The sequence below is a fragment of the Anabrus simplex genome, chromosome 1 (genome assembly GCF_040414725.1).
Source record: "Anabrus simplex isolate iqAnaSimp1 chromosome 1, ASM4041472v1, whole genome shotgun sequence".
NCBI classification, from domain to species: Eukaryota; Metazoa; Arthropoda; class Insecta; order Orthoptera; family Tettigoniidae; genus Anabrus; species Anabrus simplex.
In genome coordinates this window covers 1,285,333,194-1,285,349,857 of record NC_090265.1, presented here as the reverse complement: position 1 = coordinate 1,285,349,857, position 16,664 = coordinate 1,285,333,194, and the positions used below count along the sequence as shown (strand labels likewise).

General features: G+C 37.3%; 1 protein-coding gene across 1 annotated transcript in view; it reads left to right on the top strand.

Annotated features, from left to right (window-relative positions):
• Positions 1-16,664, top strand: part of LOC136858271 (nuclear protein AMMECR1) — a 135,056-nt gene that overhangs the window by 5,939 nt on the left and 112,453 nt on the right. Inside the window, exon 2 of the mRNA XM_067137679.2 lies at positions 2,509-2,619. Within this exon, the coding sequence (XP_066993780.2) occupies positions 2,509-2,619 (111 nt within the window). The remainder of the gene's footprint in view (positions 1-2,508; positions 2,620-16,664) is intronic.

Here is a 16,664-nt window from a genome sequence, read left to right as displayed (position 1 = left end):
AAGAATATGACTTTGGTTAGTCCCTGCTATGAAATCCAAAACAATGCTGGAGCACTTGTGTGCATTATTGTTGAGGAGACATTCCGTTGTAATTACCTCTGTGACAGTTTTCTGATTCAAGAAGTGCGTGACCCAGAAATGACCCCGGAAGTAAATGTTAGTTTCTCGTTCACTGATCTGTTTTTATGGGAATATTATAGCCGTGTGTTAATTATTTTCATATTATGCTTAGTACCAGTAACAAAATAATATCACAAAAGACGAGGCTATACGTATTGTCATCATCAGATGCTGGAGAGAAATCACCGCCCCTGCCATCACTTTGTTTCAGATCATGAGCAATTCGTCTGGGGTCCAGTGCCGTCCTAAACCTCTTTCTTTTCTGTACCATCAGTGTCAGAATATGAAGGCACCATGCCTAAAAAAAAAAAAAAAAAAAAAAAAGTCTTGAACTTGCTTGTAAATATTACCTGCGGAAGTTAATGAACATATCAATAACTACCCCAATAAATAAAAATCTGAAAACTTATAACCGCTTACCTGAGAGCAATGTAGAAAAGAATAGGTTACACGAGATGTCAGAAGGGTGGTACTCCTCGTATTAAATAACAATCTGCCATCTGAAGGTAGCAACATTGTAGGCTTCATTCGCTGTAATCGTGCAAGTGATTCCCACATAAAAATATAGGTTAGACAACAATCTGAACAGAGGGTGACCCGAAGACCTATCTGTGCTGCTGCGACGTCAAGCAACTAACAAAAAAAAAACTAGTACAAGAAACTGTACCGGCCTTTATTAGGCTTTCTTCAGCCATAGAAATGAATAATCATTTGGTTTGCTCAGTTGGAAATACAAGCTCTTTAAAAGTGTTGTACAGAGGAGTGACACTGTACTTCTCCTGCTGGAATTCTCAGAGTTCTGTTTTTGAGAAATGTAGTCACCAATTCAGTCATTCTTTTGTCTAGTCCAGTTGCACTCATTTTTTACTGTGGTGTCCCTCGCCTAACTGTTCATTACATTAATTTCCTATAAAAGAATACAATGAGAAGGTTCCACCTTAGTCAATACACATTAGGTCTTAAAGCACTTTAAGAACTAGTACACAGGATTCGGGAGATAGTAGGTTCGAACCCCACTGTCGGCAGCCCTGAAAATGGTTTTCCGTGGTTTCCCGTTTTCACACCAGGCAAATGCTGCGGCTGTACCTTAATTAAGGCCACGACCGCTTCCTTCCCACTCCCAGACCTTTCCTGTCCCATAGTCGCCATAAGACCTATCTGTGCCAGTGTGACGTAAAGCAACTAACAAAAACAAAAAACAAAAAAAAGAACTAGTACAAGAATTGGTACATGTTCTGGCCTTTATTTGGCCTTCTTCAGCCATAGAAATAAATTACGATGATAAAACCAATATACAAATATCACTGATATTGCTTCCTTCCCACTCCTAGCCCTTTCCTGTCCCATCGTTGCCATAAGACATATCTGTGCCAGTGCGACGTAAAGCAACTAACAAAAAAAAACAAAAAAAACTAGTACAAGAATCGGTACATGTTCTGGCCTTTATTTGGCCTTCTTCAGCCACAGAAATAAATTACGATGTTAAAACCAATATACAAATATCACTGATATTACAACATAACACTGAAAAGAACTTTTATGAAAGGTAGTCATATTAAAGCTGGTCCCGCAGTGTAGGGGTAGCATGCCTGCCTCATACCGGGAGGCCCTGGGTTTGATTCCCGGCCAGATCAGGGATTTTTACCTGCATCTGAGGGCTGGTTCGAGGTCCACTCAGCCTACATGATTAGAATTGAGGAGCTGTCTGACGGTGAGATAGCGGCCCCGGTCTAGAAAGCCGAGATGGCTGAGAGGATCTGTCGTGCTGACCACATGACACCTCATAATCTGTAGGCCTTCGGACTGAGCAGTGGTCGCTTGGTAGGCCATGGGGTTTGGTTTTTTTTAGTCATATTCAAACTTTTGTTGTCTTCATTGTAAAAAGTTCCATTAAAAATAAGCAATCAGCCACATACAAAAATCATGAGAAGCACTCATTCATAAAAGTTTCATTCCTAAAAAGTTTTCATTCATATCCTGTCCTGACGAGGAGGAGTATGTAGTCATACTATATTGAATCTGTTAGATCAGAGAATTGTTCATTGGTATAGAAGTGCTTGAAGAACGCAATTAATGCAAAAAGAAAGATGTAGCCTAATTGATTAAAATACAATGTCAACACAGAACAAAGATTGGTTACGACAACTAATTAAGACCTTGGCTCCTTCCTTCCCACTCTTAGATCTTAACTATCCTATCGTTGCTACAAGACCCATCTGTGTCAGTGCAACGTAAAGCAAAATTGTAAAATATACTGTATATATCTTTCACTCCTTTTGAGTAACTACTTGGCTCGATGCTGTTGTATTGTATTTTATTGTTCAGATGTGTTAGATATGCATCATATTACTGCACATATATTAATTATACAAATTATTTATATTTCAGCCCCCTGTTCGTGACATGGAAGATTGGGAAGGATAGGCGGTTGCGAGGCTGTATAGGCACTTTTAATGCTATGAACCTCCACTGTGGATTGCGCGAGTATGCTGTTGCCAGGTGAGCAGAGCTCTTCAGCTGGTTTCCTTCTGGCCTTTGGGACACGACTCTGCTTTCCTTTTTTTTTTTTTTTTTTTTTATCCTATTAAAGCATGCCCAGTGTTTTCTACTGTGTACTGATTAACTAAGTTGCCTGTTTATTTTTTCTGTGCTTTGTGCTTGTTTAAATTTACATGATGAATTGCATACAGTTTTTCAGTGCTTTATGATGGTTATCGGGAACCTTTGAAAAAATTTGGAATAAGTTTATAAATAACTCTCTCTCTTCGATATGTGTGTGATCTATTGAAACTTTGTTGTCATGAAACAATGAAAATTTCCTATTGCTTTGGTAGTTTATATCAGGCTACACCTGTCCAAAAGCTTACACTAAAGAATGTCTCTTTGGTTAGGTTACTGACAAAATAAATGTTTGCTTGTTTAGAAATCAGGAAATCCATTGCAATGCCATTATATAATTTCTAACTTCAAAAAGAATTCATACTATTCATACTTGTGCTTTGTTCAGGTTGGAGCTCAAAAATAATTTTAATTACTTCCTTGATAGCGTGTGGCTAGTAATTCTGAAGGGTAATTAGAACTATTCATCTCGTAGGCCAATAACTTCAAAGTTAAGCTTCTTAAAACCATCATCATCTTCATCCGTATGTTCAATCTTGAGGTTCTTATGCTGAAGAAACTTACTTCAGCTAAATTAGTTGCACTAAATTACTCACCTACTCTTGGAAGTCCTGAACCTATTGAGTAAATCAACCAGGGCAGCACAGTGGGCGATAAGAATAAACAAGAGTATTTTGTGTATACTCAGCTTTTATGAGCACTTACTTGGCATGTAGGAATAAAGTTCTGTGACGTACCCACTCTGCCCACAGATGTGTGACAAAATTATGATGTGGCGGGTCACCTTAATGTTAATATAAATAAGTAATATATCCTTGTTTCTCCGTAAACAATATCCCATGGGCGCCAGCCTTCAAGCGTATGACTTGAAAACGATAGTTGATAATTATTAATAATAATAATACGTAATGAGACTCAAAAAACTCCCAGGGGTGGGGTGACGGAACACAAACCATTAAGTACACTAACTTGGAAGTTAAGGATCATTAATAATACTTGCAGAAAATACAAATTGAAACAGCTATTTATTAAGATGAAAAAGTGACGTAACGGCGTATTAACGAAATCTGAACTTATGGAAAAAAATGAAAAATTGAATGAAATAAACTGTTGCCCGAAGACTTGCAGTCATTTATGCCATTAGTTCACCATTTGTAGACTCTGTTATGTAGAAGCTGATGATTGATGGATCTCTCGTACAGGCAGCATCATCTCTTGTTGATTCCAGTCCTACTTCTGCTTTTGTGCATGGTACACTAGCTGTACTATGACTTTCCTGCCTTTAACACTTCCTACTGTACTCCTTACATAAAGTCATAACGAGTCCTAATTTTAATAGCAAAACCACCATGGGTTATGTTCATGGAGAGAATACACTTGTATTTTTCCGTATTACGGAACAGTAGCATAACTAAATTCATAACAAAAGCTCTCCTGCCCTATACTAGTCAAAACCGGTCTCCCATTGACTTTACCTCTCGTCATTGAGATAACAGGTCCCAATGAGAGTAAATTTTGAGTAGTGTACTGCTCAGATGCAAAGTGAACTAAGTTAAGATCTTCTCTGATGTGCAGACGTAGAATCGTCGTAAGAGTGTCTTCCAAGAGTACAAGTACAGGTGTGAATGTGAATCTCAGTTTGAGTGTGAATACAAGAGTCCTCTCCAGCTCTTGTCGCCGAGTATATAGCCGTCAAAATCTCCCTCCATCAACCAAATCACATGGTCCAGTAAGATTCAAGGTCTCATCCCTCCTCCTATGTATTGCTGTGAATCCATCATCTTGCTTCATTATGTCCATTAACATAGGCTGAACTTTCCCGTGGAAATGAAGCGTCAGGTAGCGAACTTTGAAAAGTAGGCGTTCATACGGTTTCAACTGTCTCTTCAGAAGGTGGAGAAGGTAAGGTCTCTCGTAAGCTTGATGATGTACATTTCCTGGTAATGGGCTGAAATTAGCCTGCTGACTCTGGTCACCTCACAACGGCTATTGGAAAATTTACTGGAAGCTATTAATACGACTGATGTTGAAATACTTTACACAATAAGTTGTTCGTTCAGAATAAGTTATAGCCGTGATACAAAGAAATGAAATGATGATGTGAAATGGATAATTAAAACCCTATATATATGTATAATATAAAAATGACCTACCAGTGATTAAATATATACATCTTATCAATTAATTATATAGTTCAATAATGTAATACATGCAGTGATGTCCCAAACATCACAGTTCTTGAGATTGTAATCTACTTTTTAGCCAGGTATTTACTCCTGTTATGGAAGTGGTATACACTCACATTGTGATATTAATAAAATATCTGCCCTACTGTTGGGTGACAATTGTAATATAAATACCATAGAATATGAATTAATGAATGGGTCGTACATTCTGAAAATGGTATTAGTTTTTGCACAACAGCTCTCCTTCTCATGTTATATTAGGTTATGAAATTAAGCCTACAGCATAGACAGCAGTACTTCATTAATATAACAAGTATTTTTGTGACAAAGTTTCTTAATTTTAAATTAGTTTTTATCCATTCCTTGTTCACTAATGACATCATTGAATTCAGTCTGACTGAAACCTTTCGAAGAAGAAGAAGAAGAAGAAGAAGAAGAAGAAGAAGAAGAAGAAGAAGAAGAAGAAGAAGAAGAAGAAGAAGAAGAAGAAGAAGAAGAAGAAGAAGAAGAAGAAGAAGAAGAAGAAGAAGAAGAAGAAGAAGAAGAAGAAGAAGAAGAAGAAGAAGAAGAAGAAGAAGAAGAAGAAGAAGAAGAAGAAGAAGAAGAAGAAGAAGAAGAAGAAGAAGAAGAAGAAGAAGAAGAAGAAGAAGAAGAAGAAGAAGAAGATCCTTTGATAATCACTATCATGTTGCCCATCACAAGCTTCTATCTCATTGTTCGATTCATCTGTTGCTTCACAAAGCTCAGGAAGGCTAGAGTAAGTTGGGCATGGTTACTCTTCTGAATATGCCCTAGGGCGTCTCGCAGAGGCTAAATCAGGATACTTTCACTGACTCCGCTTTTCCCCGTTTATTTACTATTATTTATTTACTAAACAAAGATAACAGTCATCAGTGTGGTTGCTCTATTCATGCCATACTGTCAGAATACCAAATTTCATGCTCATTGTTCTCTGCAGAAATTTTTGTCAGCCGGGTGGCAAGAATGAGTGGTGGGCGGGGAATACTACGTAAAACTTGAACATGAAAAGAATTTCAATTCATTTCCCTCAAGGCGTTAACAAAAATATCAGACAGGTAAACATTAACTGCAAAATTGAACTAGTTTAGTGTTATTATCACAAACAAGACATAACAGAGTATTTTGAACTTCTAGTGTTCTATTGCTCCTTCCGAATCATGTAACAGCGGACTTGGCCTACCACTCGGTTGCTGTGGACATGTGGACTGCCATACTGGTTTGTGACGTCATGCGGAATAGAGGGCTCACATGCGAATCCACGGTAATCCAGACCCCCGTTCGTGACTACGTAGTGGTCAAGCTGAACATTTGATCTCCGGTGCAATTCATGCAATTATGCTAATAATAAATTATAATTTAAATTAACAGTTTTACAGTATTTACATGTTAATTTGGAGCACACGACTCAGATATGTACCTATTAATATTATGAAATTAGCACATATCTAGGTTATATTAGCCGGGCGGTCTCTAAAAATGGCAGGGCGGTGGGCCCATTAAAAAGGTTGTAGGGAGAACACTGATGCTCTTCCTTTGCCCCTATGTCCACTGTCACAGGTGCTCTGTACACATATTGCGCTTGAAATGTGGCGCACATTACTTATCTTGGTCCCCCAGTTTCAGTTTGAAGTAAGCTAAATAGGCTCTTTCCACAAAGTCTGATAACTTGTCTGCACTGAGAGAACGCGCACTCCCCACAAATGTAACAATAAACATCAGGGTTGTTGATGAATTTTCTTCATTATGAAGCCATTTATATACAGTACATCTACAAAGAAATCAAACATTCCAGACAGGTAATTTACACATGCAGATGTACAATGTGTAGAAACAATAAACGAAAGTTGGTGAGAAATAAATTAATACTTTATCACAAAATTTACAATATCTAAAAAAAACAGAGCTGCTTGAACAGAATGGACAGCAGATTTGGAATCAGCAGCACAAATACCATATTTACGCATTTTAAAAAAAAATTGAGGCACAAAATTGGGGTGCGGATTTTATTTGCGTCAATGTTGGCATTTCTTTTTTTTCAAAATCAGCCTTCCTAAAGTTAGGGTGCAGGGATTATTCACGTAAATACGGTATAACTAGAATCAGTTTTAAAATTCCAGACACCATTGAGAAAACCATTTTTATTCCCCAGTGTAATTTTATAATTTGACAAAAAAAAAAAAAAAAAAAAAAAAAAGCAGGTGAATGGGTGCCAGAGGTCACAATAGGATGGATCCTTCATTTCAGATTATTAAGAACAAGAGCAGTAATAATAATTAAAAAGTATAAAAGATTCCACTTAGATAATGTTCATACAGCTGCAAAACTGGTACTCAGCTGATTAGGCCTCACCTAACCCCCTGAAAACGATTAACCCTTAGTCCCCCTTTTTTTATTCTACGAACACTCCTGCCTCTCCAGCTCCATTTAATAATCTGCTTGCAGAGGGATAAGAGATAGCACAAACATATGGACAGCATATTTATAAAAATCAAATAAAGCAAACACAAAATAACATACATTGTCATTATAGACCATTATGCCTTTCAGCGTTCAGTCTGCAAGCCTCTGTGAATTTACTAAACATTGCAATAATCCTCTATTTGCAACTAGTTTTGTGGCCTCATTTAGTTCTATAGCTCTTATCTTTAAATTGTTAGAAACTGAGTCTGACCATTGTCGTGTAGGTCTCCCTCTACGCTCTTACCCTCCACATGACCCTACCACCGAAGCTGGTTTATGCGTACAGCTTCATCCATCGAGTTCATTCCTAAATTAGCCTTTATCTCCTCATTCTGAATACCCTCCTGCCATTGTTCCCACCTGTTTGTACCAGTAATCATTCTTGCCACTTTCATGTCTGTTACTTCTAACTTATAAATAAGATATCCTGAGTCCACCCAGCGTTCGTTCCCGTAAAGTGAAGTTGGTCTGAAAACAGACCAATGTAAAGATATTTTCATCCGGGAACTTACTTCTTTCTTACAGAACACTGTTGATCTCAACCGTGAGCTCAATGCAGTATCTTTACTACACCTTGATTCAATCTCACTTACTATATTACCATCCTAGGCAAACACACATCCTAAATACTTAAAATTATCTAGCTGTTCCAGCTTTGTATCACCAATCTAACATTCAATTCTGTTGAATTTCTTACCTACTGACATCAATTTAGTCTTCGAAAGGCTAATTTTCATACCATACTCATTGCACCTATTTTCAAGTTGCAAGATATTAAACTGCAGGCTTCCGGCACAATCGGCCATTAAGACCAAGTCGCCAGCATAGGCCAGACTGCTTACTACATTTCCACCTAACTGAATCGCCCCCTGCCACTTTATACCTTTCAGCAGATGATCCAAGTAAACTATGAACAGCAAAGGTGAAGATTACAGCCTTGTCTAACACCTATAAGTACCATGAACCAAAAACTCATTCTGCCATCACGTCTCACTGCAGCCCAATTGTCAACATAAATGCCTTTGATTGATTTTAATAATCTACCTTTAATTCCATAGTCCCCCAATATGGCGAACATCTTTCCCCTCGGTGCCTTGTCATAGGCTTTCTCTAGATCTACGAAACATAAACACAACTGTCTATTCCTCTCGTAACATTTTTCAATTACCTGGCGCATACTGAAAATCGGATCCTGACAGCCCCTCTGTGGTCTGAAACCACGCTGGTTTTCATCCAACTTCCTCTCAACCAGTGATCGCACCCTCCCTTCCAAGATGCCAGTGAGTACTTTGCCTGGTATACTAATCCATGAGATACCTCGATAGTTGTTGCAATCCTTCTTGTTCCCTTGCTTAGAGATAGGTGCAATTACTGCTTTTGTCCAATCTGAAGGGACCTTACCATCACTCAATGCTAATCTTACTACTCTATGAAGCCATTTCATCCCTGCCTTCCCACTATACTTCACCATTTCAGGTCTAATTTCTCCTATTCTTGCTGCTTTATGGCAATGGAGTTTATTTACCATCCTTTCCACTTCGTCAAGAGTAATTTCACCAACATCATTTTCTTCCTCCCCTTGAGCTTGGTTGTTCGCGACACCACCAGGAAGATTTCCTTTTACGTTGAGAAGATGTTCAAAATATTCCCTCCACCTGTCCAGTGATTCCCTGGGATCTATTATGAGTTCACCTGAATTACCCAAAATAGAGTTCCTTCCCTTCCTAAGATTCTTTATTACTGTCCAGAAAGGTTTCCCTGCTGCTTGACCTAGGCTTTCCAGGTTATTACCAAAAGCTTACAGATGATGAAAAATTAAAATTTATTGAGTAAGTGGATGCTAAACCACACATGAAACGTGTGCAAATCGCCCAGATGGTGGAATTTCCATTGACAACTTTAAACATAACTGTAAGCGACGTGTATAGTTCGCATTTCTAAGAACTTTTTCTTCGAAGTTTTACTATGTTGGTGTTCTTAAAATGTATTATTTCTCTATTTATTTCATTAATTATATTGTAAACATTTGTTTCTGTTTTTATCATAATTATTTTTATGTTCAAACCTAACCTTAAATTTAATAGCGAAATTGTTTTTAATTTTTCAGCACGTTGCCTTTTTATTATGTTAATTTTTTTTGGTCCCCACAAAAACTTCCTAACCAGTTTTGGCTGTATAAGATAGCAACACACACAGTAAATATTTACAACTGCTGGAAGACTCCCTATATACATTCAATAATCCTAGGACAAAAAAAAAAAAACAGTGGAAATGACAGTGAGGATTGCACTACCATTTGTGGTGAGCCCAGTGACCAATTACAGTATTACAATACGTGTACAGTATGAGTTATTTTGCCCTTCATTGTTTTTGTGTATCAACATAAATTGTTGGCCCTCATCATCAACACAGGATATATCACTTTGATATTGTATCTCTTTTTTCACTAATACCAACACTTGGTTTCAGAGACACTTTTGCTTGCAAAAGCACATGCTGTTAGTCCATGCCTTGAAACCGGGCCATAGGCTACCGAAAGTTGCCATGAGATTTAGAAGACCAAGATCAGTACCTTAGCACAAGAGTTGTATAAGTATTAACAAGCAAACAACAACACTACTTCATTTGTCCATAATCAAACGTACACTGGTTAATGTTCACAGTCATGTTCAAGAGTAATCATAATGTTTGCTGGGTCATGTTCTCCCAAAGTATATCTAGACTATTCCTCCCCATCACCTTCTCAATATCTTCAAACTTCTGTCAGCCTGTCTGTTCAGTCAAGAGCACTATGGCAACATGTGGCTATATCCCTACCTCATCTGCCGAGGCCGACTTCAGGATGTGCATATGCCAGGCTGGACTATCTGCATGGCTCACAGAAGATTCTCTTGGATGTTTTTCCAAGCCTGGAAATAGCTGTGTGTTTCTCAACTGCCTGTACAAAACAAATTACTAATATATAACACCTTCCAACTTCAATTTTTTTTAACTTAATCCACCAATAAAATAATTTAAATAATAAAATGGTATAATAATAGTAGTAGTAGTAATTCCAGTGTGGGGATGTGATATGTACCATCACAACATATTGAACAGTCTGGGAGTAGATTCTCATTTGAATGAATAAAAGAGGCTCCCTTCTCGGATTGATTATATGCTCACTTTGTTTTGGGTATGGCTGATAGTTATCTCAGGCATGAGTGTGTACTGATATATAGCTGTTAAGAGTGAGATATTAAAAATGAATAGCGGAGTTTATTAATAATATGGTGCTTTATGGAGAGTTTTTCCCAAGATGCGTGAATATCATTATCATCATCATCATCATCTGCAGTTGCAGCTGTTGGCCGGGTCTGCTTATGCGTGAATATGTGAATTCTAAAATTTTTTAAAGTCTATACCATTAATCAAAATTGAATTTATTTGGACCAAAGAAACTGGAAACAAGAGGAGGTGCTATTAAGAACATAATTAAATCAAGAGCTGAAGACCAATGTGGCATTGTGGACTTGACATTCACTAAACAACTGGGTCTAAAAGTCTTGAGGTTATGTACCTCACCGTGGCTACAGTTTTATTGTGAATTAAATTTCATTAAACTTGATACAGAATTTGATATAAAAATAAGAGTTGCAGGTGAAGTACAATTTTCCAGCAAAATGACTGTGCTCATGTTGTGGTGATAAGCATGTGCTGTAACTGGAAAGATTATGAAAATATTAACTTAGGCTACATGTTTGCTCTTTACTTCACAGTTTTATTTTGCTCTCATTTTCATCTTTTTTATCTTTTTCTTTATTGTACATATGTTCCTGTAGTCTTCATGCACGTGGTTTGTAATTTGGTTTGAATTAGGTCTCATTATTCTCATTATTTCGTAAAGAATGGCTAAGGAGTGTAAGTGTAGAAACTGTGGGTGTGGCCAGGCATTAAGGAGTATGAGGGAGGAGTTGGAGAGATGGAGGGAGATAATTAGGGTTCTCTCAGAGGACAGGAATGAAAGTAGGATTCCCTAAAACAATGTACAGGATACAGTAGGTGTAAAAGAGGGATGGGAAGGAATGGAGGAAACTGTAGAAGACAGATGGTCTAATGTTTTAAGGAGAAGGAGATTGCAGGCTAAGGGCTCTATTCAGGATCAGAATTCAGGACAGGTGTCTGTGAGAAATCTGTACGAGTCACTGCATGTAGAACTACAAAGGGAAAATGAGCAACAGGGAACTGTTCCTGAGAAGTATGGAAGTAGGAGGAAAGGAAAAGGTAGTAGAGGGAAATGTAGAACAGAGGGTAGGAAATGAGTACCAACATAGTTGGGAATGTGTGGGATCTGGTAAATGCAGCAGGGGTGAAGTTTAAGGAAGCGTAGATTGTGAACAGGGGAATACTGTGTAGGAGGGATACTGACTAGAAGGTGATTGGGGATTTAAATGAGACTATGGAGTGGGTATGTGGGAAACTGGGAGTGAGATTTCTAGATCCTATCAGGTGGGTTGGAGGTAGGGATCTGTGCTGAGGTGGCCTTCACTTAAACCGCAGTGGTACATGTAAGTTAGCAAATTTGTTTAGAAGGGTTGTAGGGAGGTATATTCACAGAAACAGGGTGGCCTAGGGAGTGGTGATAGGGGAACAGGAAGTCAAGTGGGGGGGGGGGGGGGGCATAAAAATATTAGTGCTCAACTGTAGAAGTATTGTAAAGAAAGGAATAGAATTAAGTAATTTAATAGATATATACTTACGAGTGTGTATCGTAGAGATAGGAGAGGGAGTATTCATTCTGGTGAAAGAAGAATTTGTAAGCTACAAAAAACTTAGATGACAAACATGAAATTCTAGGTGTAACGCTCATCTCTAAAGATAATAGGCAACTTGATATCCTTGGAGTGTACAGACCGGTAAAGGGTAGCGCTGATGCTGATTTGGAATTGAACTATTTTAGTGTCATCTTGACAAGCAAGACAAAACAGAATATTTTGAATTTCTAGCGTTTTATTGCTCGTTCATAATCGTGTAACAATGGAGCTGTGGAGGAGTGCCATATGTTTTTGAGACATCAGGTGGGTTCACAACTTTATTTTCCAGCTTGTCGATACATTTGTTGCTTATGGCAACTTATTGGTTAAAAGTGGTACATGTTTTGTATATTATTAACATCTTCAGCCACATAGCACTGTTTAGATGAAAAATTCATATATTGTATGCTATTTTTAAGGACACTTTCTCTCAAATCATTGATACTTTTTCAATATATATGAATTTTTCATCTAAACAGTGTTATGTGGCTAAAGATGTTAATAATATACAAAACATGTACCATTTTTAACTAATAAGTTGCCATAAGCAACAAATGTATCAACAAGGTGGAAAATAAAAAAATACTTAGTTGTGTATCTGTTAAAGTGCAATACGGACCATGAAGTTGATTTTATGTAACATCAGGTGGAATAGAGTAGTCACATGTGATTCCATGCAAAACATTTAGAACCCGATGCAATTGTTGCAATTATGCTGACAATAATGATTTTTTATCATTTAAATAAACAGTTTTGCAGTATTCAAATTTTGATTTTGAACACCAAATGACTCAAATATGTATCAACATTATGTAACTAGCACATGTCTAGGTTATGTTAGCCAGGTGGTCCGTAAAAATAGCAGGGCATTGCACCCGTTGAAAAGGTCCTGGGAAGAACACTGGACAGACAGATAAAGTAGGTGTGCGCAGTAGAGAAGGAGAGTAAAAGGAAGACATAGACATACTTGTGCTAACTGCTCGAAGATAGCAGTACACAATGCATGTGACATTAGTTTGAATGTGATGTAGTGTGGCTTACAATTCATTCTTAACAGTAATGTAATTCCAGGTGTTTACTTTGATAGTAAAATTAATTGTTCCATAGACAATAACTTTCCCCCAGTAATTTGTAACTGCCTTGTTCTTTTTAAACCAAAACTTATATTACAATAATACTGTAAATTAAAAATCCAGTAACTCTTATCTTCTTAACATTCCTTTTAAAATGCGTAATGTTTTAAATGCTATCCATGTAGAGGTGCTAATTATTGTGAATTTCCTGTAATTATTATGGATTTCGCATCACTATTAAGGAGAAATTACAGTATTATGGAAAAGCGAAATGATCACTGAAAAGAATTCTACAAAGAATGGAACGTGTCAGTGGTGTTTGTTTCTATGCACACTAGATGGACAGCATATGTATTCGAACAACACTTCTATTTGCTACAGGAACTGGGATCTTATTCCTGAGTTTCTTAACGCTAACTTATATGTTTCTGTTATGAGCATGTTTAGAAACTGGTGCGCTCACCCATGTCAGTTTCAAGAAATAAGGTCCATGATGACCACAGGCGTTAGTTTGAAGAGTGATAGATGGCTTGATTGTTTGAGTTATGCTACGTTTATTTCAAGTTCTTTTTGCCATTGTAAGTGTTAGTGCAAAATATGTTTCAAGATTGTATTCCGGAGTATTATAAACATACTCGAGCATCACTCTTATGTACGATGTCCTCCTCTTAAAACCACCACCATCAAATTTATTGCAGGGAAAATACTGGGAAAACAGAATTGCTGTTAGTGACAGGCAACAAACCAAAGACCATATGACTATTGACCTACCAAACCAAACATTATGGTGCAACAACCCCTAAGTACTATGGCCTACCAAGCGACCGCTGCTCAGCCCTAAGGCCTACAGATTATGAAGTGTCATGTGGTCAGCACAGCGAATACTCTTGGCCTTTATGTTTTGCTTTCTGGACCAGGGCCACTATCTCACTGTCAGATAGCTCCTTAATTGTAATCATGTAGTTTGAGTGGACCTGAAACCAGCCCTCGGATTAAAGTAAAACTCCCTGACCTGGCCAGGAATCGAACTTGGGGCCTTCAGGTAAGAGGCAGGCATGCTACCCCTACACCGCGGGGCCAGCCTATCGATCAACCCCCTGAGTTAGATTAATCGTTTTTCTACTATTTTTCCATCAGTTCTGAAGTAATGTTTCTTACGCCCATGATTGGGAACCTTGTTCACAAGTATTCTCACAGTTTTATGATCCAGCCTTAAAATTGAGCAGAGGTCCATTATTTATATGTTGGCATAGATTTAGTACAGTAGAACGGGCAGCACCATACAGTTGGTAATTATGCTGATTTCAAATATTTTGTTAAGAAGGAAGCCATTTTTTTCCAGTGTCAGCACAGTTAATAGAACTTTTCGTCGAAACTCGAAATGCAACAGATAGAACACTATATAATATATCGGTGAAAATGGACAATTTAAGTCTTAATTATATGTTTCGTTCTACAAGAACATCATCAGACTTTATCAAAATCGCCCTTAATCATGCATATAATTATACAATACTGTTTATGTTGTATATGTAAATGATTGTGAATGATTGTAAATCGTTGTGGAATGATTTATATTATGAACAAGTGAGTTAAATTATGAATAGAAGTCTACTGTTAGCACTTTAGTATCTTTGACAATGATGTCACAAGTGTACAGCATTTATTAAACACATTAAATTCCCTACACAGTCCAATCACATTCACAATGGAACCAGCAACTAACAATAATATTGATTTTTTTAGACATCACATTCAGAAAAGATGACAATCTGTTTTACAAATTATATAGGAAACTCATTCGTACTACACACAATAGACAGTGAATCCAACCACCTGAATGCACACAGAGCAATATCCATACCAATGAACACAACAGATTTCAAAAACAAAATATAATTTAAAAAATTGCAAAGGAAAACAACCAGCCTCCCAGACATTTTGATTAATAAAGAAACAAACAAAACATACCTGAAAACACAAATGCATAGTCCTCAATTATGTGAACATGAACACATACCAAATACCTACTATTTTCAAAAAGCAGGGTCTGTAAATAGCCTTTAGAATGAACGGCACAATACAAAGACACGTCAGCAAATGCAACCTAAAAAAAAAAACCCTTTCTCGAAATCAGGAGTTTGTGGTCTAAAATGTCAGGAACTAAACTGCAATGCCATGTATATAGGCAAAACACAATTTTCACACCAAATACAAAGAACACAAAAGTGTAGTTAGGTACAACAGGCATTCGGCATTTGGAGAGCACATATGCGACAGCTCACACAGCTTGACTGACATCAAAATAGATATAAACCTTTTTCACGTCAAAAATAAAAGCAAATTGTTGAACATAAAAGCTTTTGAAATTCACATTGCGAAAGAGACCAACCAAACCAACCTCAATAATTACAAAGAAAATTCCTCTTCTTTGCACTACTAAATTAATTCAAATGTAAGTAAAATAGTAGTCCGCAGTATTTTCATTAGCTCTTCAGGAGTCCCACTGGGTGTTACTCTGATGCAAAGTAGGTCAGGTTATCCGTACTAGGCAGTGGCTCAAAACCATGACAATTTTGTAGATTACATTTTATCACTTAAAATAAAATCTCACAAGATACTCTTTAATTCTTTACTGCACTAATTGCATTCCATCCAAAGCTATTATCGTACATTACAATACATGGCAGGACAATTAAAGACAGTTAGGAGAGTGCCCTATGTCCCTGCAGAACAAAGAACATATCCTTTCCTTGTACCCCTCACTGAAAAGTGTTAGAAAACCACTAATAGAAGCAGTTAACATTGACTCAGCACCACAGATGCTGGTCAGAAAAATACAGAAACTTTCTCAAAGTTACTCAAGTGCTAACAGCAGACTCCTATTCAAAATTTATCTCACTTGTTTATAAAGAAGCAAATGATAAAACATTAAGAAAGTGTTAGAAATTAACATTGTAAAAGAAAAATCAATCAAACCAACCCCAATGATCACACATTAGAAAATTCCCCCTCTTCACACTACAAAATTTTTGAAAAACAGCAGCCCCCATTATATTTCATTTGCTCGTAAGAAATGCAGGCCTAAACCGGATTGGAGCTCCGGCATTTTCGTTCCACTGGCGGTTACTCTGATACAAATTACATTTGGAATATGAGTCAGGTTATATTTATTTGTACTAAATGGAATGAATTTAGTACAAGGCCCTCTTTAATTTATTACTACATATTTATTACACTTCCAAAGCAGTTACCATGTATCCATTCCAGCACACGGTAGAACAGTTAACGAGTCAAGAGAGTGCTCCCATGTCTCCTCAGAACAAAGAAGGCATTCCCTGCATCCCTCTTAGCCAAATAAGAAACTACAAATAGAAGCAACTAAACTGAAC